The sequence below is a fragment of the Aquarana catesbeiana genome, linkage group LG12, assembly GCF_042186555.1.
Source record: "Aquarana catesbeiana isolate 2022-GZ linkage group LG12, ASM4218655v1, whole genome shotgun sequence".
NCBI lineage: Eukaryota > Metazoa > Chordata > Amphibia > Anura > Ranidae > Aquarana > Aquarana catesbeiana.
The window spans coordinates 109242681-109270612 of NC_133335.1; the positions used below are offsets into that span (position 1 = coordinate 109242681).

Below are 27932 nucleotides of genomic sequence, written 5' to 3' on the forward strand. Positions count from 1 at the left end.
TTGGGTCTGTTATGCGCTGTGAGATAGTGTTTAGACACAGAGTGTTTGGTAAAACCCCTACGAATGTTGTTGATGTGTTCATTCAAACAGTTTCTTTTTAGTTGACAGTTTGAGTAACAGTTTTTAGTTGAAAGGAAAGCTAGTAAATTAGGTAGGTTGGATGAGGAAATCAAAAATATAAAAGAGAAGATGATACCTTTTAAAACTAGTGATGAGTATGCTGATAGATCTAAAACGTTGCTCAAACTTCTTGAAAAGGAAGAGAGAGAACAAAGAATTAAAAAGAAAAAGATTTTGGAGATTACAACTTCCAAATAGCCTTTGAATGGCAGAAAAAGCTTCTGGCTGAACAGTCTGCCGTTGCCAATTCTGTCATGGATACTACAAACCAATCAGTAGGGAGGCCCCAAACGGCACAGGTCAACCGCAGTCATCCGAACTCGGGTCAAATCCACACACCCGCAAGAGTGTCCAATGCCCTGCCCATAACGAGTGGTGAAAAACGTCCTTTTCATCTTCAGTATGGAAATCCAGGAAGAAATAGTGGTAACGATCAGAATTCTACCCCCGCTCCTCGTCTGTATGGACGGGGCCAGCAATTTAATACCAACCCAGGCCCTCCTCGTACTCAGGGATTGGGTTTTACACAGGGCCCACCCCCTCTCGAGGGTGTGGTCCCCCTTCTGATTTCAAACCTGGTTATCAGGATAACCGTTCAATGGTTCAGAACTATTCTCGTAATGTGGGATACAATCAAACCTATGCCTACAATGACAATCAGATAGTCCATTATGATACTGACTATGAAACTGATTACAATGTTCCAACTCAGAATAGTTTTTTTCCTTTGAGGGATATGGGAGGTCCCAGCAGTGATTTGCATCAGCTGGCAATCTGTACTGGAAACAATTTTGGCTCCCAAGAAGGATATGTCCCGTATTCTGGGGATTACAGAGAGACCAGTCATGTTGATGGCTATGGACAACAGAATTGGGGTTTTCCCAGGCCCAGCCAAGGGCTAAAAAGGGTGGTAGAACTAAGAGAGGACCTAGAAGGGGGAGGCGCTCTCAGTCCAAAAAGGAAAAGGTTGTAAAGGGAACTGGCATCTTTAACCTGAGTGCCCATACCCTTACAGATTCTTAAATCAAAGTTCTTGACAAAGGTCTAAAGTTTGCTCCATCTCAGAATTTGAGCAAATTCCAAACCTATATGGACATACATAGATATGTCCGAAAACTGAATGTCCAAAAGTATCTGGCGTCAAACCCTTTTAACCGTTCGAGGACAGTTTCTGCCAGCTTCTCCCATTCTGGCCTTTCCAACTCCTCGCTGTTTAATCCCCCTGGTCAGTTATCACCTTTTCTGAAAGTTTCCAGAGATTTAGCGTTGAAGGATTTGGAGGATTTGCAAATTAAACATGCTAGGAACAAGAAGGAGTTTGAATTAGGCATGGAGTCTCTTTTTGCCAATAAAAACCTCATTATCCACCCTGCGGATAAGGGGGAGGTATCGTTATTCTGAACAAAGCTGACTACATGCAATAAATGTACAGAATATTGAGTGATAGTGAGACCTATACCCCTCTACCTTGCAATCCGGGTGAGAAGTATAGGTTAACACTGGAACGGATCATTTCTAGGGGTTTTGAATTGAATATTCTAAATAAGAAAGAGAGGGCCTTTTTGGTGCCTAAAGCACAGAGAATACCCATCATATATTATTTGCCCATGGTGCATAAGAGTCTTACTTGCCCCCCCAGGACGTCCCATTGTCAGTGGGATTGATTCCATCACTTCCTAGGTGGGCAAGTATATAGACTTCTTTTTACAGCCCTTGGTGCAAAAAATGCCATCTTATGTCAAAGATACATGACATGTCATTAACTTACTGTCGGAAATGAAGCCCCGTGGGGGGATTTGGTTGGTTACAGCCGATGTCACATCTTTGTACACTGTAATACCCTATCATCTTGGTCTTGACACTGTATTGATACATCTGGAGAGAGATTCAAATCTACCTTGTAAACAGATCACCTTTATTATGGAAATGGAGTACGCTGCTACTCACAACTTTTTCTGGTTTGATGTGCATTTTTTCGCCAGGATAGGGGTGTCGCCATGGGGGCTAAATATGCCCCCAGTTTGGCGAACCTATTCATGGCCAAATGGGAGGAGGATGTCATCTATGCCCAGCCAAGACCCCAAGTGGTCTTGTGGGCAAGATACATGGGTGACATCCTCCTCCTATGGGATGGTAATGAGACTGACCTCTCAGATTTTATAGCCTCATTGAATGATAACAACAGAGGGATTCATCTTAACTATGAGGCCAGTCAAGAAAAAAATAAATTTTTTGACCTTTCAATTTCTTTATTCCCAATGACAGCTGTCATCATGCCTCTTGGCTTAAATCTGTGCCGAGTCAATATTTCCGTTTGAAACAGAATTGCACAGAGGATGAGACCTTTATAGCCTAGGCACAAACCCTTACGCAGAAATTTGTAGATAAAGGGTCTCTTGAGTCTCTTATAAAATACGTTGGATCTCGTCAAAGGTGTCGATAGAGCAGAGCTCTTGAAAGAGAAGCCACTTAACTCAGGGAATAACAATGCCTTTTAGAAACCCTTTCATAACCAACTATTCAAGACAACATTCTAGTATAAAACATATAGTCAGACGACATTGGCATATTTTGAAGAATGATAGGGTATTAAAGTCACTTTTGCTAGATAGGCCTCAGGTCGTGTTTAGGGGTGCCCCCTCCTTAAAGGACAAACTGGCTCCTAACGTCCTTAACCCTTCCACGAATAAGCTGACATGTTTTTTCAGAATTAACCGAATACTACCAGTGTAGAAAGTGTCAGGTTTTTTAGTTGAATGGGTCTAGGATGAGGAGGCCTACTAGTTTTAATTCTAGCTGTACCGCAAAAAAACTTTAGTATAGAACCATTCATCACTTGTTCCACGGTGGAAGTGGTCTATTTGCGCCAATGCCCGTGCGGACTCCAGTACGTGGCAGGAGCAAACGACCCCTACAAGTTTGTTTGAATGAACACATCAACAACATTCGTAGGGATTTTACCAAACACTCTGTGTCTAAACACTATCTCACAGCGCATAACAGAGACCCAAGCAATACCATTTTTTTGGGTATAGACAAATATAGGCCACAGTGGAGGGGGAGTTGTCTAGTTAGGAGCATCTCTAAATTAGAGATGTCCTAGGTACATAAAATCAAATGTTATACCCCTTATGGATTAAATATTGATGTCGACATCAACTACTTTATTGATAACTCCTAATATGGTACCGCCGCGTTTTTATTGTTTATTATACCTATATGTTAGTTATTCAGTGCTTTGGAATGTCAGCATTTATTGTAAACTTGATGTGAGTCCTGGGCAGCTATGTTAATTCATTTTTTATAAAGCCACACCCTTGATACACATTCAGAGTTCCGACCTCTGTGAGGTCTGATCATTTTGTCAAACCGTAAGGGTGATCTTTGAGGCTTTTTTTTCTCCATTATCTCTATAGAGTCAATTAGTAATTTTAATATGTTATTAATTTTATTTTTATTTTTGGATATGAGTTAAATTATCATTACATTATATATCTATTTTGGACCCTATGGGATTGTTTAGTGCCGTGCGAGCTGGTATTTCCTTTCACTGAACATTTTTTGTTCGGTGTGGTGTGCCATTTTTTGCTATCACATGCGCCCTTCAGTATCGGTTTTTGATTTATTTTGTTTTAAGGCCTCAAGGTCCATCATGTATTTTTTATTGCATCTACTGCCATTGCAGCGGTTTTATTTTTTGTGACGCCACAGTATGGATGGCGTGATTAATTACTGTGAGGGACTCTGGATATTGTTTAGGCAGTCTTCAGCTTTGCCCTCAAGTATGCATCCTCTTCTTGCCAAATAATTTTGCCTTTCCCATTAACAAGATGGCTATAGCGTACTATCATAAAATAAATGTTTTTATCATTTTGGCAGTTCTGTTATTTGCACTCAATGTTGATATGTTTTTAGCTATTAATTCCTCATCTTTTCCCATAAACAAGATGGCCACACTCAATAGCGGCCTGGGACTCAGATCAAGGCGTGATACTCAGGTTTGACTATATATAGCGGTGCGCCAGAACGCCGCCCATGCCCCGATGCGACGTCCTTTGTATGATGAAAAGCATAGGGTGAGCGATGCTGACGTCACCGCGAATTGTCCCGCTCCGTATTGCGCGGGTGTGTGTTGTTTTGTTTCTGTTTTTTAAACTTGCTGGCCGGCTTTCACTGTGCGCTAGTCTATAGCGCTTTTTACTTGTATTGATTAACACTGATTAGCTTTTTTTATATACCATAAACCATCGGATTTTACCTATGGCTTTACCCTCTTGTTTTTTTTTCCATGGTCATTCAAATGTAATTGGTTTTCCACCTTCACTATTTTCCATCTGCTGTACTGAGTGCCGCATGACCAACGAGTGAGTGTGTCAGCTGCTAATAACCTACTGTGATCACTGGATCTTCCAAGCTGGGACGCCAGAACGCCAGGTCTGCGAATCGTTCCTAAATGGCCGTTTACAGCAGCAGGAGATCTTCATTACCCAAGATTGGGTGACAAGCCTATCATATTGGCTATCTGGTAAGCCTGCATTCCTTAAGGTGGTAGAATTGCACAGTCTTTTATCCCATGAAGATTTGTCACAGGGTGTTGCAACTTCACCATCGAGCTGATTTCAACTGTCACAGACTTTTTGTTTATTGTGTTTGTGCACATTTATTTTGAGCATTTAGCATCATAGACTTTGGGTCCGGAGGGTTTATTCACATTATGAGTATTTTGGTGTGATGCACATACATATACGTTCTATTTATTTTGTAGCATTTGTTTGAATTAATTTTGGTTTTTATATCACAATTTTTTGCGTCATTTTGGTGTTTTTATCACACTTTTTTGTTTTACCATAGCGCAGCTCCCATTGTTCCATTGTTTCGTTTGTGTTGTATATCACTTTGAGTTGAAGCTTTAGCATTTTATTTAATAGCGCAGTTGTTTTTTTTGCCATATTTGATCAAAAATGTCTTGGTACATTTTTCCATTCATCTTTCCTTTACTGCTATGAAGTTTCCCAGTACCGTATGCTGAAAAACAGCCACACACCACGATGTCCCCAAATGCAAACTTCACTATTGGTATGGTGTTTTTAGGGAGATGTGCAGTGCCATTTGACCTCCAAAATGGTGTGTATTATGGCATCCAAAGATTTAAATTTTGCTCTCATCTGACCACACTATATTCTCCCAGTATTTTACAGGCTTGTCTAAATGTTGTGCAGCAAACTTTAAACAAGCTTCAACATGCTTTTTCTTCAGCAATGATGTCTTGCGTGGTGAGCGTGCACACAGGCCATGACGGTTGAGAGCATTACTGTACAGTACAATTGTACCTGCTAATTCCAGGTCTTTCTGAGGAGCTCCACAAGTGGTCCTTAGCTCTTGGAAAACTCTTCTGATATTTCTTATCACTCCTTTGTCAGAAATCTTGCGAGGAGCACCTGGTCATGGCAGGTGTATGGTGAAATTATGTTCTTTCCACTTCAGGATTATGGCCCCAACAGTGCTCATTCATGAGTTTAGAAATCCTTCTGTAACCAATGCCATCAGTATGTTTTGCAACAATAAAATTGCGATGGACTTGAGGGAGCTTTTTGCTTTTACCCATCATGAGATGCTTCTTGTGTGACACCTTGGTAATGAGACTCCTTTTTAAAGACCATCAGTTGAGACTGAACCAGCTGATATTATATTGCACTGACAAGGGGCAGGATTGCTTTCTAATTATTGATTTCTGCTGGTGCTATGGCTTTACATGCCTTTTTGCAACTCCCTTTCTTCATGTGTTCAATACTTTTTCCCTGTGTTATTTAATTTTATTACACATAACTTAATTTCTGAACTTATTTGTTTTTGCTTCTTTGCATGCATGGATTGCTACTGACTTGTGGTGAAAATTTGATCTCAATAGCACCTATAGAAATAGTATTACCTAGAAAAACGATGACGTGTTCAAATAATTATTTTACTCACTGTACTTTAACCACTTCAATACCGGGAATTTTTACCCCCTTCCTGCCCAGGCCAATTTTCAGCTTTCAGCGCTGTCGCAATTTGAATGACTATTGTGCAGTCATGCAACACTACCCAAACAAAGTTTTTAGCAGTTTGTTCACACAAACAGAGCTTGCTTTTGGTGGTATTTAATCACCACTGGGATTTTTATTTTTTGCTAAATAAATGAAAAAAAAAAGAAAAATTTTTGAAAAAAAACACACATTTTTCTTGTTTCTGTTAAAAAATTAATGAATTTAGGCCAAAAACGTATTTTGCTACATTTCTGTGGTGATAGCCCAAATCAGTGTATATTATTTAGTTTTTAGGAAAGTTACAAACCAAAGTCCACAAACTATGGTATATCTGAAAATTGATCAAACCTGATGTACTGAGGGCCTATCTAATTTCTGGAGGCCCAAAAATGTCAGGACAGTACAGATATCCCCCAAATTACCCCTTTTTGGAAAGTAGACAATCCAAGGTATTTAGTAAGAGGAATGACAAAAAGTTGTCCATTTTTGTCATAAGTTTTTGGAAAATAAAGAAATTAAAAAATATATATTTTTTTTTTACACCGTGTCACCAGTGCAGTACAGCATCATCATATAACAGGTGTGGCGGTGATCAGGAACACTGACTGTACGAAAAAAAAAACATTTTTATTTATTATATTTTTTAATATTTTTTTTTACGATTTTTGTTTTAACACACTTTGACTAGAGCAATATAATGTTACCATAATAACATTGTAATACTCTGGGGAAGTCATCAGTATTTTTTTTTGTACACATTATGTTTGCATATAGCAATTAATTTTATTGCTATATGCAAGCATTTTACTGAATGAACTCAATTCTTTCAGTTTGTTTTGTTGTGATAAGCTGTAATTGGCCAGAGCTAATCACATGGTACAGATGAGCTGTGATTGGCCCAGTCTGTACCATGTGATCACACTGACCAATCACAGCTAGCAACACAATTGTATACAATGGATGGCTTGAAAGTAAGGATGAGCTCCGGCGTGTTCGCAAACCCCACGTGCAGAGCCGCCAGGAAGTCGGCACTGCGCTGTGCTAATCACAAGCAGTGAGACATTTCCCGATCTCTGCAGCCGCGCATAGGGACAATGTCTCACTGCCTGTGATTAGCTCAGCGCAGTGCCGACTTCCTGGCGGGCTCTGCACGTGGGCTGTGCAAACACGCCAGAGCTCATCCTTACCTGAAAGAAAGCCATTCATTTTTTACAACTGTTATGTAACCTGCTGTGAATGGTTACAGCGGTCACATGGTGCTGGCTGGTACAGTAACCAGCCAGTGACATATTGCGCAGCTGCGTGCGATCCGGGAGGACGTCATATGACCTTCACTTGGATTGGCGAGAGGTTCCCGCCACCGTCATCTTGCCATAGGCCGGGTGGGAACGGGTGTCTAAGAGGGATTTTGATTACACAGTTTATTGTGACCATGCTAACATTTAATTTTTAATCAGAAGCAGTAGAGCATTTTCCCAAATATGCCTGGCTTAGGCACATTCTGTTCTACTAGCCTATCAGGAGTGCAGGCATACTCACCTTTTCCACTACTTGTAACTTAAATTATAACTAAAGGCAAAACTTTTTTCTTAGTTTTGGATAGAGAGGAGATAGATTGGAACACTTGCCAGTTTTTATTGCTGTCTGTGTTCCCATTAGGGAGATTCACCCTCTTTATTTGTCCTGTTTACCATCATCATTGAAAGTAAAAAGAAAATCCCATATTTTGGGTTGTCCCCAGAAAAGTAATAGAGGGGAAATTTTCAAATGGGGATATTAGTTCTGATGACTTGGGGGTCCCCAAGAGATTCCCTTAATTTGCAGGAATTTACTCTGACTTCCTGTGTGGCTATGAGACAGGAAGTTGAGGTAAATTTCCCCAATGGGACAAAGATGGAAAAAATAAATCTTAACCAGTTGCCGACCGCCTTACGACGATATACGTCGGCAGAATGGCATGGGCAGGCAGAATCACGTACCTGTACGTGATCTGCCTCCCGTGGGCGGGGGGTCCAATCGGATCCCCCCGGTGCACGAGGCGGTCGGCATGTCATCCCCGGCGATCAGAGGTGAGGGGGAGGCCATCCATTCGTGGCCACCCCCTCGCGATCGCTCCCGGCCAATGAGATCATTCGTCTGCCACTGTAATGTAAACAGAGGCAGAGGAAGTGATGTCATCTCTCCTTGAGCCGGTCTTTTCGTTCTGGCGCCGAGGAGAGAAGACATCAATGTGAGTTGCACCAACATTACACTTTCAGTAGAACACGCAGGCACACTTTTCACTCCCCAGTCACCCCCCGATCACCCCCCTGTACCCCCTGTCACAGTGACACCAATAGCAGTTTTTTTTTTGCATTGGTGTCAGTTTGTGACAGTTATAAGTGTTAGGGCAGTTAGGGTTAACAGTCAGGAGCTTTATTGCCTGTGAGTCTCACTAGTGTACCCCTAAATTTAGAGCCCAAAATGGCAAATCGAAGGTACACTAGTGAACAGGCCTACATGTTTCTAAGCATGACAGATAGTGAAGAGGAAGCCACTCATCTGTCAGATTCAGGCTCAGAATACAGGCTCAGAATACAATCCTGTAGAGGACAGCGGCTCCATGACAGATAGCTCTGACGATGGAGTTGTGGTCCCTGCCAAGGTCAGGCGTACCAGACCCCAAACTTCTTCTTCTGTCCTTGATGTGCAAGAACCGCAGGTCCCTCGTATGGAGCAGAGCAGTACTAGCGCCGCTATTCCTTCTGGTGAACTGGCAAGCACCAGCGGCCTAGTACACCCTGGTCGTACATCCAGCACTGCAGTATCACGTGGTGACGTGGCAAGTCCCATAAGTGCAGTTCAAGCTGGCGAGGTGGCAAGCACTAGTAGTGTCCCGCTGCCACCAAGAAGACGAAAACAGGCCCGTCGTGCCCATAGTGCCCTTCCTGCTGCATTCGCCAATCCGAATTGGGAACCCACCACTTCTGCAGCACCCGTACTTCCCCCATTCACTGGCCAACCCGGAATTCAGGTGGAAACAGTTGATTTTACGCCACTGGATTTTTATTCGCTGTTTTTCGCCGAAGATCTCTATAGATCTATTGTGGACCAAAGCAATTGATACGCTGGTCAACACATCGCCACTATTCCCCAGTCCTCCCTTGCCAGAGATTGGAGACCAATTACGGTCTCTGAATTTAAGATCTTTCTGAGCCCTTCCCTCAACATGGGCATAACCAAAAAAGAGTGAGTTGCGGTCATATTGGTCCACTGACCCAATTCACCATATGCCCTTGTTCTCTGCCTCCATGACCAGGGCACGATACGAGCAGATTTTGCGGTTCATGCACTTCAACAACAATGAACTCTGTCGTCCTCGTGGAGACCCTGAATACGATCGGCTCTACAAAATTCGGCCCCTCGTAAAGCACTTCAACCAGCCTTTTGCAGACTTGTTTACTCCCCATCAAGTTGTCTGCGTTGATGAGTCCCTGATTAAATTTTCTGGCCACTTGTCATTCAAACAGTACCTTCCCAGAAAGCGTGCCAGATACGGGGTCAAGATGTATAAGCTCTGTGACAGGGCCACAGGCTATACATGTAGTTTTATGGTTTACGAGGGCAAAGATAGTCACGTAGAGCCAACAAACTGCCCTGACTACATAGGAAGTGCTGGCAAGATTGTGTGGGACTTGGTGTCACCCTTATTCGGAAAGGGGTACCACTTGTACGTGGACAAATATTACACGAGCGTGCCACTTTTTAGTCACCTTTTTGATCAACAGATTGGAGCATGTGGCACCGTGCAACCTAATCGCCGGGGCTTTCCCCAGCGGCTTGTAGATTCCCGTCTTAGGCTGGAGGAGAGAGCCTAAGGGAGGGGGAGGCGCCTCTAAGTGCAGTATTAAAACCAATTTATTAAAAAGAACACTATACAAGCAACTCACATTTTATAGGATAAAAAACGGCATGTAGTGTGGTAAAATCCATGGAAGGAGTCCATCAGGTTGGTCACGGAAGTCCCTGCTGCCTGCTATGCGTTCAGCTTTGTTGAAACACCGCTCGAGCCGGCCGCGGTGATGTTGAATTCCAAAGCGAGGCCTGGGACGCTGGTGGAGGGCAGGCGCGGGGCTGTGACGTCACTGGAATGCGACGCGTTTCATGAGCGTACGGGCTACGATGACACGGTAGCTGCGCTCTTTCATCAAGCTTGAGCTCATGAAATACGTCGCATTCCAGTGGCGTCACAGCTCCGCGCCTGCCCTCCACCAGCGTCCCAGGCCTCGCTTTGGAATTCAACATCACCGCGGCCGGCTCGAGCGGTGTTTCAACAAAGCTGAACGCATAGCAGGCAGCAGGGACTTCCGTGACCAACCTGATGGACTCCTTCCATGGATTTTACCACACTACATGCCGTTTTTTATCCTATAAAATGTGAGTTGCTTGTATAGTGTTCTTTTTAATAAATTGGTTTTAATACTGCACTTAGAGGTGCCTCCCCCTCCCTTGTGTTCTTTTCTGCAGATTCAGGAGCCTGGTTTCAGCTCTCTTTGGAAGGCAGCCCTCTGTGTGGACTTTTTCATATACCATTTTGCCTGTGTTTACATAGACTCTGTGGATTATATTAATTTTATTCATCTCTTAGCTTGTTACTGACACAATAGTATTATGAGGTTTCCGTTTTTTTGCGCCTTCACTTGCTCTGGAGGAGAGAGCCTGCTTGCAGTGTAATAACTTGTTTGGCTATGAAGTGGAGGGATAATAAGAATGTTTTCGTTCTTACCTCCCTTCATGCAGACACGACGGTCCAATTACTACGGAGACTGGTGTTGTGGGGAAACCCCTCTGTGTCCACGAATATAACCAAAATATGGGAGGGGTGGACCTCAACGACCAGTTGTTGGCGCCGTACCTAGTTGCCCGTAAGGCCAGACGCTGGTACAAGAAAGTGTCAGTTTATTTATTTCAATTGGCTTTGCTGAACGCTCATGTGCTATACAGAGCTCAGGACGGACTGGATCCTTCCTTAAATTCCAGGAAGAGATCGTCAGAGCCCTTCTGTTTCCAGACGGTGCTCCACCTCACCTTCCCCAACCAAATGCAGTAAGCCGGCTGCATGAGAGGCATTTTCCTTATGTCCTCCCGAGTACCCCTACCCAACGAGCCCCCCAAAGAAGATGTCGTGTCTGCAGCAAGCGCGGATATAGGCGTGACACCCGGTATTATTGTCCCGCCTGTCCTGACAATCCTGGTCTATGCATCGGTGAATGTTTTGAATGCTACCATTCACTAGTTGAGTATTAGTGTAGGGTACAGCACTGCACAGACTAGGACACACTTTCACAGGGTCTCCCAAGATGCCATCGCATTTTGAGAGACCCAAACCTGGTACCAGTTACAAAAGTTAAAGTTACTAAAAAAAGTGTAAAAAAAAAAATAAATAAAAATACAATAAAAATATAAAATAATAAAAAAAAAAATAGTTGTCGTTTTATTGTTCTCTCTCTCTCTCTCTATTCTCTCTCTATTGTTATGCTTTTTTTTACTGTATTCTATTCTGCAATGTTTTATTGTTTTTATGTTTTACCATGTTTGCTTTTCAGATATGCAATTTTTTTTATACTTTTCCTGTTTACTGTGTTTTATTGGTAACCATTTTTTTGTTTTCAGGTACGCCATTCAGCTGCAGAGCGGATTTATTTATCTTGACAGCAACAGCGTTTGCTCCCACGATACATAAAGCCGTGACTCCAGCGCTGTCGGAGGTGATTTCACCACCACAGTTACATACTTCAGCATATATGCCGAAACGTGTGGGCAGCAGTGGGTGGAGGAGCGATTTGCTCCTGCCTTTTGTGGGAGGATGCCCCCATGCTTCGGCATATATATATTTTAGGCACAGGTTGCGTTAAATGTTTTATTTTTTGCTATTTTTTTTTGTATTTGCTTTGCAGGTATAGTAAGTCTTACTGTTATAGTGTAATATTACTTTGTTTTATTGTTAACCATCATTTGCTTAGCAGGTACGCTATTCAGTTGCAGTGCGGATTTATTTATCTTGACAGCAACAGCGTTTGCTCCCACAATACATAAAGCCGTGACTCCAGCGCTGTCGGAGGTGATTTCAGCATATATGCTGAAGCGTGGGGGCAGCAGAGGGCGGAGGAGCGATTTGCTCCTAACTTTTGCGGGAGGATGCCCCCATGCTTCGGCATATATATACGGTGCATGTATGCCCATCATTAGAAGTGGGTGGATGAAGGGAGGTATTCTAATGGTGGGCATACCCACCGATCAATCTCTTTTTTTCGTTCAGCCCACAGGCTGCATGAAAAAAAAGTTTACAATATATGCCCAACAAGGACCAGCAACGTACTGGTATGTTGCTGGACTTTGAGTGGTTATACCAGAATGATGCCTGCAGGTTTAGGTATCATCTTGGTATCATTCTTTTCAGCCAGCGGTCAGCTTTCATGTAAAAGCAATCCTAGCGGCTAATTAGCCTCTAGACTGCTTTTACAAGCAGTGGGAGGGAATCCCCCCCACCCTCTCCATGTTTTTCTCTGGCTCGCCTGTCCCAACAAGGAACCTGAGAATGCAGCCGGTGATTCAGCCAGCTGACCATAGAGCTGATCAGAGACCAGAGTGGCTCCAAACATCTCTATGGCCTAAGAAACCGGAAGCTACGAGCATTTCATGACTTAGATTTCGCCGGATCTAAACAGCGCCATTGGGAAATTGGGAAAGCATTTTATCACAGCGATCTTGGTGTGGTCAGATGCTTTGAGGGCAGAGGAGAGATCTAGGGTCTAATAGACCCCAGTTTTTTAAAAAAAAGAGTACCTGTCACTACCTATTGCTATCATAGGGGATATTTACATTCCCTGAGATAACAATAAAAAAAAAATGAAAGGAACAGTTTAAAAATAAGATAAAAAAGAAAAAAAAAAAAAAGAAAAAAAAAAAAAGCACCCCTGTCCCCCCCTGCTCTCGCGCAAAGGCGAGCGCAAGCGTCGGTCTGGCGTCAAATGTAAACAGCAATTGCACCATCCATGCATGTGAGGTATCACCACGAAGGTCAGATCGAGGGCAGTAATTTTAGCATTAGACCTCCTCGGTAAATCTAAAGTGGTAACCTGTAAAGGCTTTTAAAGGCTTTTAAAAATGTATTTAGTTTGTCGCCACTGCACGTTTGTGCGTAATTTTAAAGCATGTCATGTTTGGTATCCATGTACTCAGCCTAAGATCATCTTTTTTATTACATCAAACATTTGGGCAATATAGTGTGTTTTAGTGCATTAAAATTTTAAAAAGTGTGTTTTTTTCCCAAAAAAATGCGTTTGAAAAATCGCTGCGCAAATACTGTGTGAAAAAAAAAAATGAAACACCCACCATTTTAATCTGTAGGGCATTTGCTTTAAAAAAAATATATAATGTTTGGGGGTTCAAAGTAATTTTCTTGCAAAAAAAAAAATATTTTTTCATGTAAACAAAAAGTGTCAGAAAGGGCTTTGTCTTCAAGTGGTTAGAAGAGTGGGTGATGTGTGACATAAGCTTCTAAATGTTGTGCATAAAATGCCAGGACAGACAGTTCAAAACCCCCCAAATGACCCCATTTTGGAAAGTAGACACCCCAAGCTATTTGCTGAGAGGTATGCAGAGTCCATGGAATATTTTAAATTGTGACACAAGTCGGGAAAAAGACAAATTTTTTTTTTTTTTTTTGCACAAAGTTGTCACTAAATGATATATTGCTCAAACATGCCATTGGAATATGTGAAATTACACCCCAAAATACATTCTGTTGCTTCCCCTGCGTACAGGGATACCACATGTGTGAGACTTTTTGGGAGCCTAGCCGCGTACGGGACCCCGAAAACAGAGCACCGCCTTCAGGCTTTCTAAGGGCGTAAATTTTTGATTTCACTCTTCACTGCCTATCACAGTTTCGGAGGCCATTGAATGCCCAGGTGGCACATCCCCCCCCCCCCCCAATGACCCTATTTTGGAAAGTAGACACCAAGCTATTTGTGAGAGGTATAGTGAGTATTTTGCAGACCTCACTTTTTGTCACAAAGTTTTGAAAATTGAAAAAAGAAAAAATTTTTTTTTTTCTTGTCTTTCTTCATTTTCAAAAACAAATGAGAGCTGCAAAATACGCACCATGCCTCTCAGCAAATAGCTTGGGGTGTCTACTTTCCAAAATGGGGTAATTTGGGGGGGGTTTGTGCTATCTTGGCATTTTATGGCCTTCGAAACTGTGATAGGTAGTGAGGAGTGAATCAAAAATTTACGCCCTTAGAAATCCTGAAGGTGGTGATTGGTTTTCGGGGCCCCGTATGCAGCTAGGCTCCCAAAAAGTCCCACACATGTGGTATCCCCATACTCAGGAGAAGCAGCTAAATGTATTTTGGGGTGCAATTCCACACCCATGGCCTGTGTGAGCAATATATCATTTAGTAACAACTTTTTGTAAATTTTTTTTTTTCATTATTCAATCACTTGGGACAAAAAAAATAATATTCAATGGGCTCAACATGCCTCTCAGCAATTTCTTTGGGGTGTCTACTTTCCAAAATGGGGTCATTTGGGGGGGAGGGGTTGTACTGCCCTGTCATTTTAGCACCTCAAGAAATTACATAGGTAGTCATAAACTAAAAGCTGTGTCAATTCCAGAAAATGTACCCTAGTTTGTAGACACTATAACTTTTGCGCAAACCAATAAATATACGCTTATTGACATTTTTTTTACCAAAGACATGTGGCCGAATACATTTTGGCCTAAATGTATGACTAAAATTGGGTTTATTGGATTTTTTTATAACAAAAAGTAGAAAATATCAATTTCAAAATTTTCGGTCTTTTTCCGTTTATAGCGCAAAAAATAAAAACCCCAGAGGTGATCAAATACCATCAAAAGAAAGCTCTATTTGTGGGAAGAAAAGGACGCAAATTTCGTTTGGGTACAGCATTGCATGACCGCGCAATTAGCAGTTAAAGTGACGTAGTGCCAAATTGTAAAAAGTGCTCTGGTCAGGAAGGGGGTAAATCCTTCCGGGACTGAAGTGGTTAAAGGGGTTTTAACCCTCCCTTACTCTATCCAAAATGGAAAAAAAAAGTTTTGCCTATAGTTCTACTTTAATTACATTATTGGTGTCATCATGGGCAGGAACTAGGATTAGGAAGTGCTATCCACAGAAACACAGTACAGTGGACGGCAAAGTGGACTTGGCCAAACGGCAGCTAATATACATAATGCCTATTGTAAGTGCTTCATCATTCACAAATTACTTGTCTTACACTGTTTAAAGTGTAATGTTGTTTAAATCTAGGTCTATTTAATGGATGCCAGTAGTGAGAGAATATGGAGGCTTCCATGTACTGCTATAACTTGCAAATAAAGGGTCAATATTGTATTTATGACACAGTATGAATTCATGGATTCATCTTCTCTTCCATTAATGTCTGTGTCTACCACATATACAGATATGCATTTTTTGCTTAATGACAGATGGTATCATTTTGCCCCTCCCAATATCCTTTACCCTTATTTACCTCTAGTGCAAAACGGTCCTTCAAAGCCAGTTCCATTACAGTCACAGGTATAGTAACTGTATCTCTCCACACAGCGGGCTCCATTTTGGCACTCCATCTGTGGCCTCTCACAGTAGCCTGTGCAGTTGGTCCTCACTCCTAATCTCTCATTTGCCTTTCCTTCTAAGTCTAAGGTCAGACCATTCATCCGAAGACCACGGAGACAGCCAATGTAAGGCTTCAATCTGTAGTCTGCAGAACCTGTGATTGTCAAAAATAAGCAAAAAAGAACCTAAAAGTAATCAATGATATAAAAAACTAATAAGTTACATGATTTAATTACACAACAGTAACTGGTCCAATAATTTATTGCACCACATCCCTAGTGGCTAAGTATATGGGAAATGCTCTGAATTTTGGGACTTTTAAGGTACCAGTTTTATATTTTATTGACAGTATTTAAAATAATTTTTTGGAATGATTAAAATATATATAAATAGTCAACCTCCTCAAGGCTATTTTGGTAATGTATGTAACTAAAAGGAAATAACATCATCTATTCAACAAATATTTCTTTACATTTACCCTAATAAACCACACCCTTAGACCATACACTTTTTCCATAAACCAGATACTTAATTTCCACTGGTATGTGTACTTGTCATGCACGCTGGTCATGTTTTGTGGTCCTGGCGATTACAATGTGTTTTGTTTATTTTTAGAGATACTTTATCAGGTATCTGTGAAGAATATGAGGGAACCCAAAGAGATCAAGACAGTCTTTATAGCTTCTGACAGTCGGAGTCTTTAATAATGAACTCAATATCTGAACCCCTATGTAGAAGGGCTCAACAGGATTCAGAATAATATACTGTGTATTTGAAGATGGCCTATTTTCCTTCACTTCAACATCTCCTCCACTGCAGGGTCTACTGGGCTCAATGTCTGAGGGGGAGGATAACTCCTCCCTTGCTACAAGATTACATTTCTCTACCACTTTTAAAATCTGATTGCGCACACCATTGAAACTGGAAGTTCTACTTTGGCTTTTTTTTTAATTTGTCTTGCAGAGTATTGCAAATGGGGATAATCTGTATGCCATCACATGCTAGTAATTATGTTGAGGAGGCTCGAATGTCCTGTGTCGTACTGGCTGCAAACATGCCATTCTACTTACATAATGTACAGAGACAGGCAGTCCCTTTACACAAACTCAATCTGGCCATAGAGTGCTATTTTTTTCTTTTGGTGCAGCCAGAGGGCTGAATGGAAAAAAAAAAAAAAACAATTCCTCCATCCACACAAGCAAGGTGGATGGAGGTACCCCCTAGCCATGACATTGTATGAGAGTGGGACTCTCAGCTGTCAGGTAGACCAACAAAAAAGGGATAGTGTGGAAAATCTTAATTTCTTGGAAAAAAGCAATGCACTCACAGATTAAAATCCTTTCAAAGAAAGCATATAAGAAGAGATGACAGGTAATCAGGAACTGCCACCAAACCTCCAGTGTGGTCTTCCAGAGTGGAGCTTGAGGGCCCACTGTGTGGAATGTACATGCCAGCAATGAAGTGCAGGCAATTCTCACTTGATCCTCCTCTTTTAACTCACTCTGTCGCCTCGGTTAGCTGCTATGCAAATACTGTACATTTTTAAATACAGTGAAGTGTAGAGAAAAACACACCTAGTAGTTATAAATCTTGCAGTAACAAAGTACCAATTTGAATACATTGCAGCATTGTTTACATTTTACATCAAAAAATACATTTCTGATTCCTAGCACAGGAAAAAACAAAATATTTGTTACTAGGTGTGTGAAAAGATTTATAAATTCATTTTTTTGGTGTTAAAGGGAAACAAAGAGACTTCCGGTTCCAGTGCCACATGAGAAGGATGTAGGCAGAGACAGCTCCCGCTGCACTCCTCTTTAATACTGTTGTAAAAGCCGGCTGACACCTCGGGGACACCTCCCTCTATCTCCGGAGACGGGCGAGACTCACATGGACCGGTTTGTGGAGCGTTCCCACAACCAATCGCTCTCCACCAGCATGCAGCCCTCGGCAGACGCGGTGGCGGTCGTGGTTAAGATGGAGCCTGGACCCAGCCTTGTAGACACAGCACAGTCCCCCTCGGGCATACCAGCCATCGATCCTACCTCCCCTGCAGGCATAGCCAAAGCGGTTGTTACCCTCCTGACACCCACTCTGGCTGCTATAGTAGATACAGCAGTGCAGAGAGCGCTGGAACATTTTCATACTGAGCTCCAGAACCAGGCTCAGCGTATCTCACAGGCAGAGGAGAGAATCTCCTTAATGGAGGATGACACCATGGCACATGCTGCTGTTCTTGCACGTCTCACGCACTCATATAAAGAACTGTGGGAAAAATTAGACGATTTAGAGAATCGTTCAAGAAGAAATAATCTAACGCTTATCGGACTGCTAGAATCATTCTCTAATGCACAGTTAGCAGATATATGTGCTATTACAATCCCCGAACAACTGGGCTTTCGCACAACATGTACCATTGAACGTGCACACCGCATAGGCCAGCACACTGAACATCATGCTAAACCCAGAGCAGTCATTATCAGATACCTCAATTATGCTGACTAACACGCCACCCTGCAAAAATTCCACGGCAAGAGAACCCTTTCCATAGATCTGCTGCTCTTCGCAGACTACTCTATAGAGGTGATAAAACAACGCAAAGCATTCTCGCCAATCTGCTCGACCTTGTTTAAAAGCCATGTCAAATTCACCTTGGCATATCCAGCGGTTCTACATATCATATCTCCAACAGGAGCACATCATACCGTTTCATCCCCAGCTGAAGCGGAACAATATCTCAACCATCCTACAGACATGGATACCGAGCACAATCAATCGATGGGGGGCTCTTCCTCAAGAACTGTTAAGGACTCCCGTACTTCAACCAAGAACCAGCTAAGTCCTGAAAACCCCCCATACAAGCGCAGTTGATCCACCAACCAAACTCATCGCTCAGAAATTCGCTGACTTATTACTGATGACACCTGAATTAATGAGCCCTGATGGGAGTTGGTAACTTAATCTCTAACTCCTCTTTTACTCTCTGTTATTTCATTAACAACTTGACTAATAGTCTGTTATTAGGGGGGTTCTTTCCCTCTCTTATATTTTTTATTTTTAGTCTTCAAAGTTCCAGCTGCTCTCATACTTCCTTGTGGGTGAAAACTAAACACTCTAAGCTCTCGCCCATATCCTGGTGACGCACTACTGCTGTCAATGAGTCTTACTCATCCATTCCCTCTCCCTCCCCTCCCTCCCACCCCTCCCAATCCCTCCCCTCCCTCTCACTCCCCCTACGAGAGCCATTCCTCAGTCTCTCCCTACATTTTTCCTTCCCCTCCAACTCCCCCCGAGGTATTAGTTTTACCCCTAAGAGAGGAACGAGCACTAAGCGGGAGCTCTGCATCGGTGATGACCCTCATGTGGAAAAAGGTGAAGTCAGTTTTGTGCACTGGGTGTTTTTTCCACCTGACTCTGTTATTTTTGTTCTACTGTTTTTTAGTACGTTTTCCTGCGTTATTTACCTGTTACGCTTATTTACCCTCAGAAGTTATCCGATGTATGTGTATCCCCCATTCCACTACTGCACTGAATACTATAGGATTAGAGAACATACTAGCTCATAATCACACCCAAATTAAACAGACATGGCTCATAAAGACAGAGATCACCTGAAGATCATTTCCTGGAACGTCAAAGGGCTTCGTTCTCCCAACAAACCTATGCAAATCCTTAGCCATCTAAAGCGCCTCTGGGCTAATGTGGTACTTCTCCAAGAGACCCATCTACCTGCCAGCGATTTACCACGTCTTCGCAAATTATGGGTTGGAGAGGTCTATGGACCGTCGGCGATAGGCCGCAAAGCAGGGGTTGATATACTTTTGCACAAAAATCTGAGACATACTATTTGAGATGTTCGGGCTGACTCAACTGGCCGCAAAATATTGCTACGTCTTTCAATAGCATCTAAGGACATTTTTTCAAGATATGGTGGCTTGGATTTTAGACGCACCTGAGGCTCTACACCTAGTTGGAGGGGACTTTAACTCTGTAATGCGCCCATTAGAGGACCGGGCAGGCCATGGTTCCCGAACACCCCTGGATGACGTAACCTATTACGAAACGCATAGGACAGAGCGATGCGCTGACGTCACCTCATGTTGCCACTGTCGGTTCCAGAAGGACGGGTTGGTCTGTGTGCTACTGGCCAGCGCACCAGACACCAAGGCGTTTTTCCTGCTTGCTTATGTAAGTGCATTACTGTTTTTATATCCAATAAACTTGAAGGTTTTACACTATGGAGCACCTTTATCTTTTCATGCCATATACATCCACTCATGAGGTTGGAATGAAATAAGGAGTGTTGATATGTTATGAGGACCTTGGGCAGTTCTGGAGACCCTGTATCACCCCTATTATACCAAGGATAGTTGGTACACCGGACACGCTCTGGAGGGCTTATTACATACAGGCTTCCCTTGAACCTCTGTAACGGGGGATCACGGGCTTTTGGTAAGCAGCAACCCCTTACATTTTCGTGGTGGATTTCTGCACTAGTCCTTCATTCAACTGTGAAGAATAAATTTTTTATAGATGGACATTAACCATTGTTCTACTTCACGGGTGTTATTATTGTGGGGGCCTTTGGATATTATTTCATTTGGCCCATTCATTTTGTTATATATGGACATTTTCTACATTCCAGTACACTAATTTTTCAGGTGTTTTGCAATGATTTTCATATTTCCTTTGTTCAACACAGGGTCTTACAATATCAATTGTATGACCTGCCTTTGTCACTTAATTGGTGTATGAGAGCACTTTATACATTTATATGCTTAGTGCGATTTTATGTTTTTCCAACACACAACCATAGCCCCTCAACTACACACATTACACCACCTGCTCGGGCCGTCTCATCGATTAACCTTATAGACTTTTGGCAACTAATCCACCCGAGTGACCGAGACTTAACTTTTTTTTTCGCCTCCCCCCACAATTCTTTTTCACAAATAGATTATTTTTTGCAACCCAGGGCACTACTCTCATCAAATCAGCGATCCAGAGATTACTGACACGGTAATTTCGGACCACAGTCCAATCACTATACACTTAACTAATGTCAAACCGTCCTCACCATCGCCCATATGGCGATTCCCATCACACTTAGCCGAAAACTAGGTTTTTTGCCACATGCTATATACCACTTTGGAGGAATATACCTCCACCAATGGTGCGCACCTTACTGACCCAAACCTTTTTTGGGAGGCAGACAAAGCCTTCCTTAGAGGTAAAATTATCTCATACACGGCACAATTTAAAAGACATTCCAGACAGCAATTCCTGCAGGCTAGTGAAAGGCTAAAATCTGCACACTGTACTATGATGCACAGTCGCACCTTAGACAACATCAAAGCCTGGCAGTCTGCAAAACAAAACTTTGATCTATGGGCTGAGCAACAAGAAACAGCTAAAACATCTTACTATTCACTTCGATTGCATAGATACGGCAACAAGGCGGGCAAACTTTTGTCCCCAACTGTGTGCAGGTTTTAAACGACCCACCTATATCTCAGCTCTAAAGAATAATGCTGGCTCCCTTGTCACCTCCCCTGCAGAAATTAATAAATTACTCACTGATTACTATACCTCCCTTTATTCTGAGGATCCCATAGATCAAACAATGGCAGAGAATCTGCTATCCAGGGTGCGACTGCCTCAACTTACAACTGAACATTTGGAGAGCCTTAATGCTCCCATTACAGCAGATGATATCCGATTAACGATCAAATCCCTGGCCTCATCGAAGGCCCCGGGCCCTGATGGATACACTGCCGGGTTCTACAAATTAACCAGTGATTTCATCCCCGATACCTTGAAACATGTATTCGCTGCCATGTGGGAAGGGGGCCTGTATCTTCCCACGGGCACCCAAGCACACATTAAATTAATCTCCAAAAAAGGGAAGGACCCGTTAAACCCAGGTTCATATAGGCCAATTTCATTAATAAACGCCGATGTAAAAATTCTTTCTAAAATAGTCGCCTCGCGTCTAGCTACCATACTCCCCTCCCTGCTTCACCCAGCCCAATCGGGTTTTGTATCGGGACGCTCAGCGACTTTGAACATCCGCAGTCTTGATGGCTCTGGAGTATGCCAAATTGCACCCAGATCTAGACACCACCATCATATCATTAGACGCGAAAAGGCTTTCGATAATATTAGTTTCTCCTGGTTATTTAGGGTGATGACAGCGTTCGTTTTTTCGGGTTCAATTATGCGTTTTTTACACCAGATGTATGGATCCCCAATGGCTCGATTAGTTACTTCAGACTTCATCTCGGGCACTATACCTCTTACGAAGGGAACAAGGCAGGGCTGTCCCCTCTCCCCTCTACTCTTCAATATAGCGATTGAACCTTTGTCCAGAATCCTTAACTCACCTGCTGGTATTAGCAGCATCACTGTTGGAGACCAAACAGTCCATTCCGCTCTGTTTACAGATGATATTCTACTCTTCTCATCTAATCCTCTCTCAGACTTTAATACATTACGTGACTTGTTTGCGGCCTTTCGACTTAGCTCTGGTTTCAGAATAAACTACGATAGAAGCGAGGTTCTAGCATTAAATCCCTGAATGTCTATTAAATGGCGAGTATCTTCACCGTTCGCCCTGGCCACGCATTACATCACATACTTGGGGATACACATAGGTCGAGAGCCATCCTCCCTATACACTCTCAATTACCCACCCTTAATAACGAAGATTGTAAAGGAGTTGGAAGCTTGGGCGAGCCTCCCTCTCTCACTCTTTGGGAGATAAAATTTAAAAATGTCCTTCGCGCTGATGGATAATAAAAAGTGAAGTCGCCAAATAATTAAGTGTATAGGTGATGGTAGGTAAACAAGTGGTAATATTGCAGCAAAATGGGGGTGTTCACACCAACACTTAATGATATCAATAATTAAATAAATTTCGCGCAATATTAAAAGTAAAAACGTGTGAGTGAATATACACAGTGCGTGTTATAATTCAAGTGTGGGACACTGGTAACTCTTTGGGAGATGTCACCTGTTCAAAATGGTATCCTTTGCACGTCTACTATATCCGATGCAGACTATCCCGCTCTTATTGAAACACTCTGATGTGCAGAGGATACACAAGGCTTGAAATGTTTTCCTATGGGTTAACAAAAAGCCGCGTATCACTCTCCAAAAACTTTGTCTCCCGAAGGCTGAAGGTGGTGCAGGCTTACCCAATTTACGCTTTTATATTTCATGCTTACTTAGACAAGGTTGGTTATCGGGTAAATCCCGATATTCAAGCTATATGCTCGAGGGGGCTTTGGTTTCCCCGTACACCCTCCCAGCTATTCTTCACTCCACTCTAAACACCTTGCCCCTAAATCAAATGTCCTCATCAGAGACACAGTGATTGCCTGGAGGGAGGTGCGGAGACTGCTGAGACTACCCTTGACCATATCCAGTCATCTCACCATCCAAGGAAACCCCATGTTTCTCCCTTCCATTGTTTACAAGGCATTTAACCTTTGGAGCAAGTGTGGCCTTACTACTGTTACTCCTTTATACAGTGATATGCCGGGAAAATTCAAACCATACCAGATCCTCTCCCGAGAATACTCGTTTCCACCATCTCATGCTTTCCATCATCATCAGCTACTCAGCTATCTACGAACGTGTCATGGACCCCAAACAGATCCCCTTCGAAAATCCTACCCAGATGTTGTGCTCCAGAAAGAGGATTACTCTATCTCCAGCCTATACTCCCATCTAATTACACACCAATCCGAAAAATATCATCTTGCCACGTTCCAAAAGTGGTCCTCAATATTTAATGATGCTGAACTACTGGAAAAGATACTACAAAGCTATCGCCAGATACACAAGCTCACTATATCTGAGACGTGGCAGGAAACCCAATTTAATATTATACACAGAGCTTACTACCCATTTCGCACCAACATCCTGGAACCTACCCAAGCTCAATGCCCCTGGTGCTCCTTGGCCCACCCCACTTTGATACACTGCCTGTGGGACTGCTCTGTAATCTCTACATTTTGGGACACAGTACTCAAATATATTTTTAAGGTTAGGTTGGATGTGTTCCACCGGTGTCCCCCTCAATTCCAACGAGGTCGTCCACCCTTACTCAATGGTCTCACATATGTCTAATGGCAGCTCGTAGAACAATCATGAGCCACTGGATCAATCCATCTCCACCTTCCTTACAAGCCGTAAAGCAAGCTCTGCTATCATTGTTCCATATTGAGAGACTGGACACCATAATTTTGCACTTCCGTTCCACTAACTGCTTCTTTGCCAGATGGAGAAAGTATATAGAACATACGTTCAATACTGAGGAATTAGTACTCATCATCCATCCGTTCAGATTCACCGATTGGTATTTGAAACGTGATCTCACTAACACCTTGGGCAAACTCAAAATAAGCAACCCGCCCAATTCTTCCCAATCCTTGCAGCTAGGAGCTCCCCATTGACAAACCACTGTATTAAGATGGATATCTTCACTCACTAACATTATAAATAAGGCTATGTTCCTACCGCCTATTCCAGTCCTCTCTCTGATACTAATAAGAATGCTTCCACTCCTGAGGGTTATAGAATACACATTTTGTTATGCTGCCACTGTTTTGACAATGATCTGAACCAGTCCAACTATGCTTTATTGGCAGGTAAACCTATCCATTTTTCTCATCTTCCCCCACCCCCTTCCCCTCCCCTCATCCCCCCCCCACCTACTTTATATATATTTTGGCTCTATACACCACCACAATGGATTTGAAATTAAATGAACAAGATGTGCTTTAACTGCAGACTTTCAGCTTTAATTTGAGGTTATTGCATCCAAATCAGGTGAACGGTGTAGGAATTACAACAGTTTGTATATGTGCCTCCCACTTTTTAAGGTACCAAAAGTAATGGGACAATTGGCTGCTCAGCTGTTCCATGGCCAGGTGTGTGTTATTCCCTCATTATCCCATTTAAAGGAGTAGATAAAAGGTCCAGAGTTAATTTTAAGTGTGCTATTTGCATTTGGAATCTGTTGCTGTCAGCTCTCAATATGAGATCCAAAGAGCTGTCACTATCAGTGAAGCAAGCCATCATTAGGCTAAAAAAAACAAAACAAACCCATCAGAGACATAGCAAAAACATTAGGTGTGGCCAAATCAACTGTTTGGAAAATCCTTAAAAAGAAAGAACGCACCGGTGAGCTCAGCAACACCAAAAGACCCGGAAGACCACGGAAAACAACTGTGGTGGATGACCAAAGAATTCTTTCTCTTGTGAAGAAAACAACCTTCACAACAGTTGACCAGATCAAGAACATTCTCCAGGAGGTAGGTGTATGTGTGTCAAAGTCAACAATCAAGAGAAGACTTTACCAGAGTGAATACAGAGGGTTCACCACAAGATGTAAACCATTGGTGAGCCTCAAAAACAGGCAGGCCAGATTAGAGTTTGCCAAACAACATCTAAAAAAGCCTTCACAGTTCTGGAACAACATCCTATGGACAGATGAGACCAAGATCACCTTGTACCAGAGTGATGGGAAGAGAAGAGTATGGAGAAGGAAAGGAACTGCTCATGATCCAAAGCATACCACCTCATCAGTGAAGCATGGTGGTGGTAGTGTCATGGCGTGGGCATGTATGGCTGCCAATGGAACTGGTTCTCTTGTATTTATTGATGATGTGACTGCTGACAAAAGCAGCAGGATGAATTCTGAAGTGTTTCGGGGAATATTATCTGCTCATATTCAGCAAAATGCTTCAGAACTCATTGGACAGCGCTTCACAGTGGTGCAGATGGACATTGACCCGAAGCATACTGCGAAAGCAACCAAAGAGTTTTTTTAAGGGAAAGAAGTGGAATGTTATGCAATGACCAGTCAATCACCTGACCTGAATCTGATTGAGCATGCATTTCACTTGCTGAAGACAAAACTGAAGGGAAAATACCCTAAGAGCAAACAGGAACTGAAGACAGTTGCAGTAGAGGTCTGGCAGAGCATCACCAGGAATGAAAACCAGCGTCTGGTGATGTCTATGCGTTCCAGACTTCAGGCTGTAATTGACTGCAAAGGATTTACAACCAAGTATTAAAAAGTGAAAGTTTGATGGATGATTGTTAATCTGTCCCATTACTTTTGGTCCCTTAAAAAATGGGAGGCACATATACAAACTGTAATTCCTACACCGTTCACCTGATTTGGACGTAAATACCCTCAAATTAAAGCTGAAAGTCTGCAGTTAAAGCACATCTTTTTCGTTTCATTTCAAATCCATTGTGGTGGTGTATAGAGCCAAAAAGATTAGAATTGTGTCGATGGCCCAATATTTATGGACCTGACTGTAGCAGAGATATTTCTACCAATACTATATATTACAGCTTCCTAGGTGTCAATGGTTCTTAGCAATCCGTGACCTCACCCAGCCACATTCATTTACTAGCTGGGAATTCCCAGCCATGTGAAAGAAAGGTTAATGATAGTGTGACATTACTCACTCAAAATGGTCATATTTGGGCAATTACATTGACCAAGTATGGCTATTAACAAATGCTTTGTTTTCCCCTGTACTGGTGCAAAAATGGAAATATAGTTGTTTTGCTGTGAAATGTTAACAATGTTGTTCTGTTTTCAATTAGTTTTGCACCCTAATTGTTTCCTGCTGCTGTAAAGCTGATGAAGGGGATAAGCTTCCCCAAAATGCATTCCTGAAAGGTAGACCTTGCTTTTGAATAGCAGCTAACCAAGGCAACTGAATGAGTAAGGAGCCTGAATGTTAGGTGCTGCGCTCCAATGCTGGTGGGCATTACATGCATCAGACCCTCAAGCTCCAAACCAGCTGGACACCCGCTGGTGGTTTAGTTGTGGCTTCTAGTTACCAGTCACTCACTCTGGTATGCTTTCTATGCAAGGATTTTAATCAGTGAGAGCAATACTTTTTCTTTTTTAATGAAGAAAGATTTAGTACACTGGGCTTTAATGTTTATAAAGACATTTAAAGGAGCTGAAAGACAAAGAACTTTGGGCATATCTACAATCTACAGATATGGACGGACTCTTTATAGAACAATTCTCACTAATTATGTATTGATTAGGGATGAGCTTCGAGTTCGAGTAGAACTCATGTTCGACTCGAACATCGGCTGTTCGCCAGTTCACCGAACAGCGAACAATTTGGGGTGTTCGCAGAAAATTCGAAAGTCGCAGAACACCCTTTTAAAGTCTATGGGAGAAATCAAAAGTGCTAATTTTAAAGGCTTATATGCATGGTATTGTCATAAAAAGTGTTTGGAGACCTGGGTCCTGCCCCAGGGGACATGGATCAATGCAAAAAAAAGTTTTAAAAACGGCCGTTTTTTCGGGAGCAGTGATTTTAATAATGCTTAAAGTGAAACAATAAAAGTGTAATACTCCTTTAAATTTCATACCTGGGGGGTGTCTATAGTATGCCTGTAAAGGGGCGCATGTTTCCCGTTTTTTGAACAGTCTGACAGCAAAATGACATTTCAAAGGAAAAAAAGTCATTTAAAACTACTCGCAGCTATTAATGAATTGCCGGTCCGACAATACACATAAAAGTTCATTGATAAAAACGGGAATTCCCCACAGGGGAACCCCGAAATAAAATTTTAAAAAAAAAATGCCGTAGGGGGTCCCCCTAAATTCCAAACCAGGCCCTTCAGTTTTTTTAAATTTTTTTAAAAAATGGCGTGGGGTCCCCCTCAAATTTTGAGGGGGACCCCACGGCATTTTTTTTCTTTAATTTGGCATTAAAAGGACATTTAAGAGGAACTCCACACCAAAATTAAAACAAAATTGGCGTGGGGTCCCCCCAAAAATCCATACCAGACCCTTATCCGAGCATGCAACCTGGCAGGCCGCAGGAAGAGGGGGGGGACGAGAAAGCGCCCCCCTCCTGAACCGTACCAGGCCACATGCCCTCAACATTGGGAGGGTGCTTTGGGATAGCCCCCCAAAACACCTTGTCCCCATGTTGATGGGGACAAGGGCCTCATCCCCATAACCCTTGCCGGTGGTTGTGGGGGTCTGCGGGCGGGGGGCTTATCGGAATCTGGAAGCCACCTTTAACAAGGGGACCCCCAGATGCCGGCCCTCCCCCCTGTGTGAAATGGTAAGGGGGTACAAAAGTACCCCTACCATTTCACAAAAAAA

General features: G+C 42.6%; 1 protein-coding gene across 2 annotated transcripts in view; it reads right to left on the bottom strand.

The window, feature by feature from the left end:
• The window catches only part of CNTNAP1 (contactin associated protein 1), a 668106-nt gene that overhangs the window by 193249 nt on the left and 446925 nt on the right, over positions 1 to 27932 (bottom strand). For both annotated transcript variants that reach the window (XM_073608280.1, XM_073608279.1), the window contains one exon: positions 15684 to 15923. In XM_073608280.1, the coding sequence (XP_073464381.1) occupies positions 15684 to 15923 (240 nt within the window). The remainder of the gene's footprint in view (positions 1 to 15683; positions 15924 to 27932) is intronic.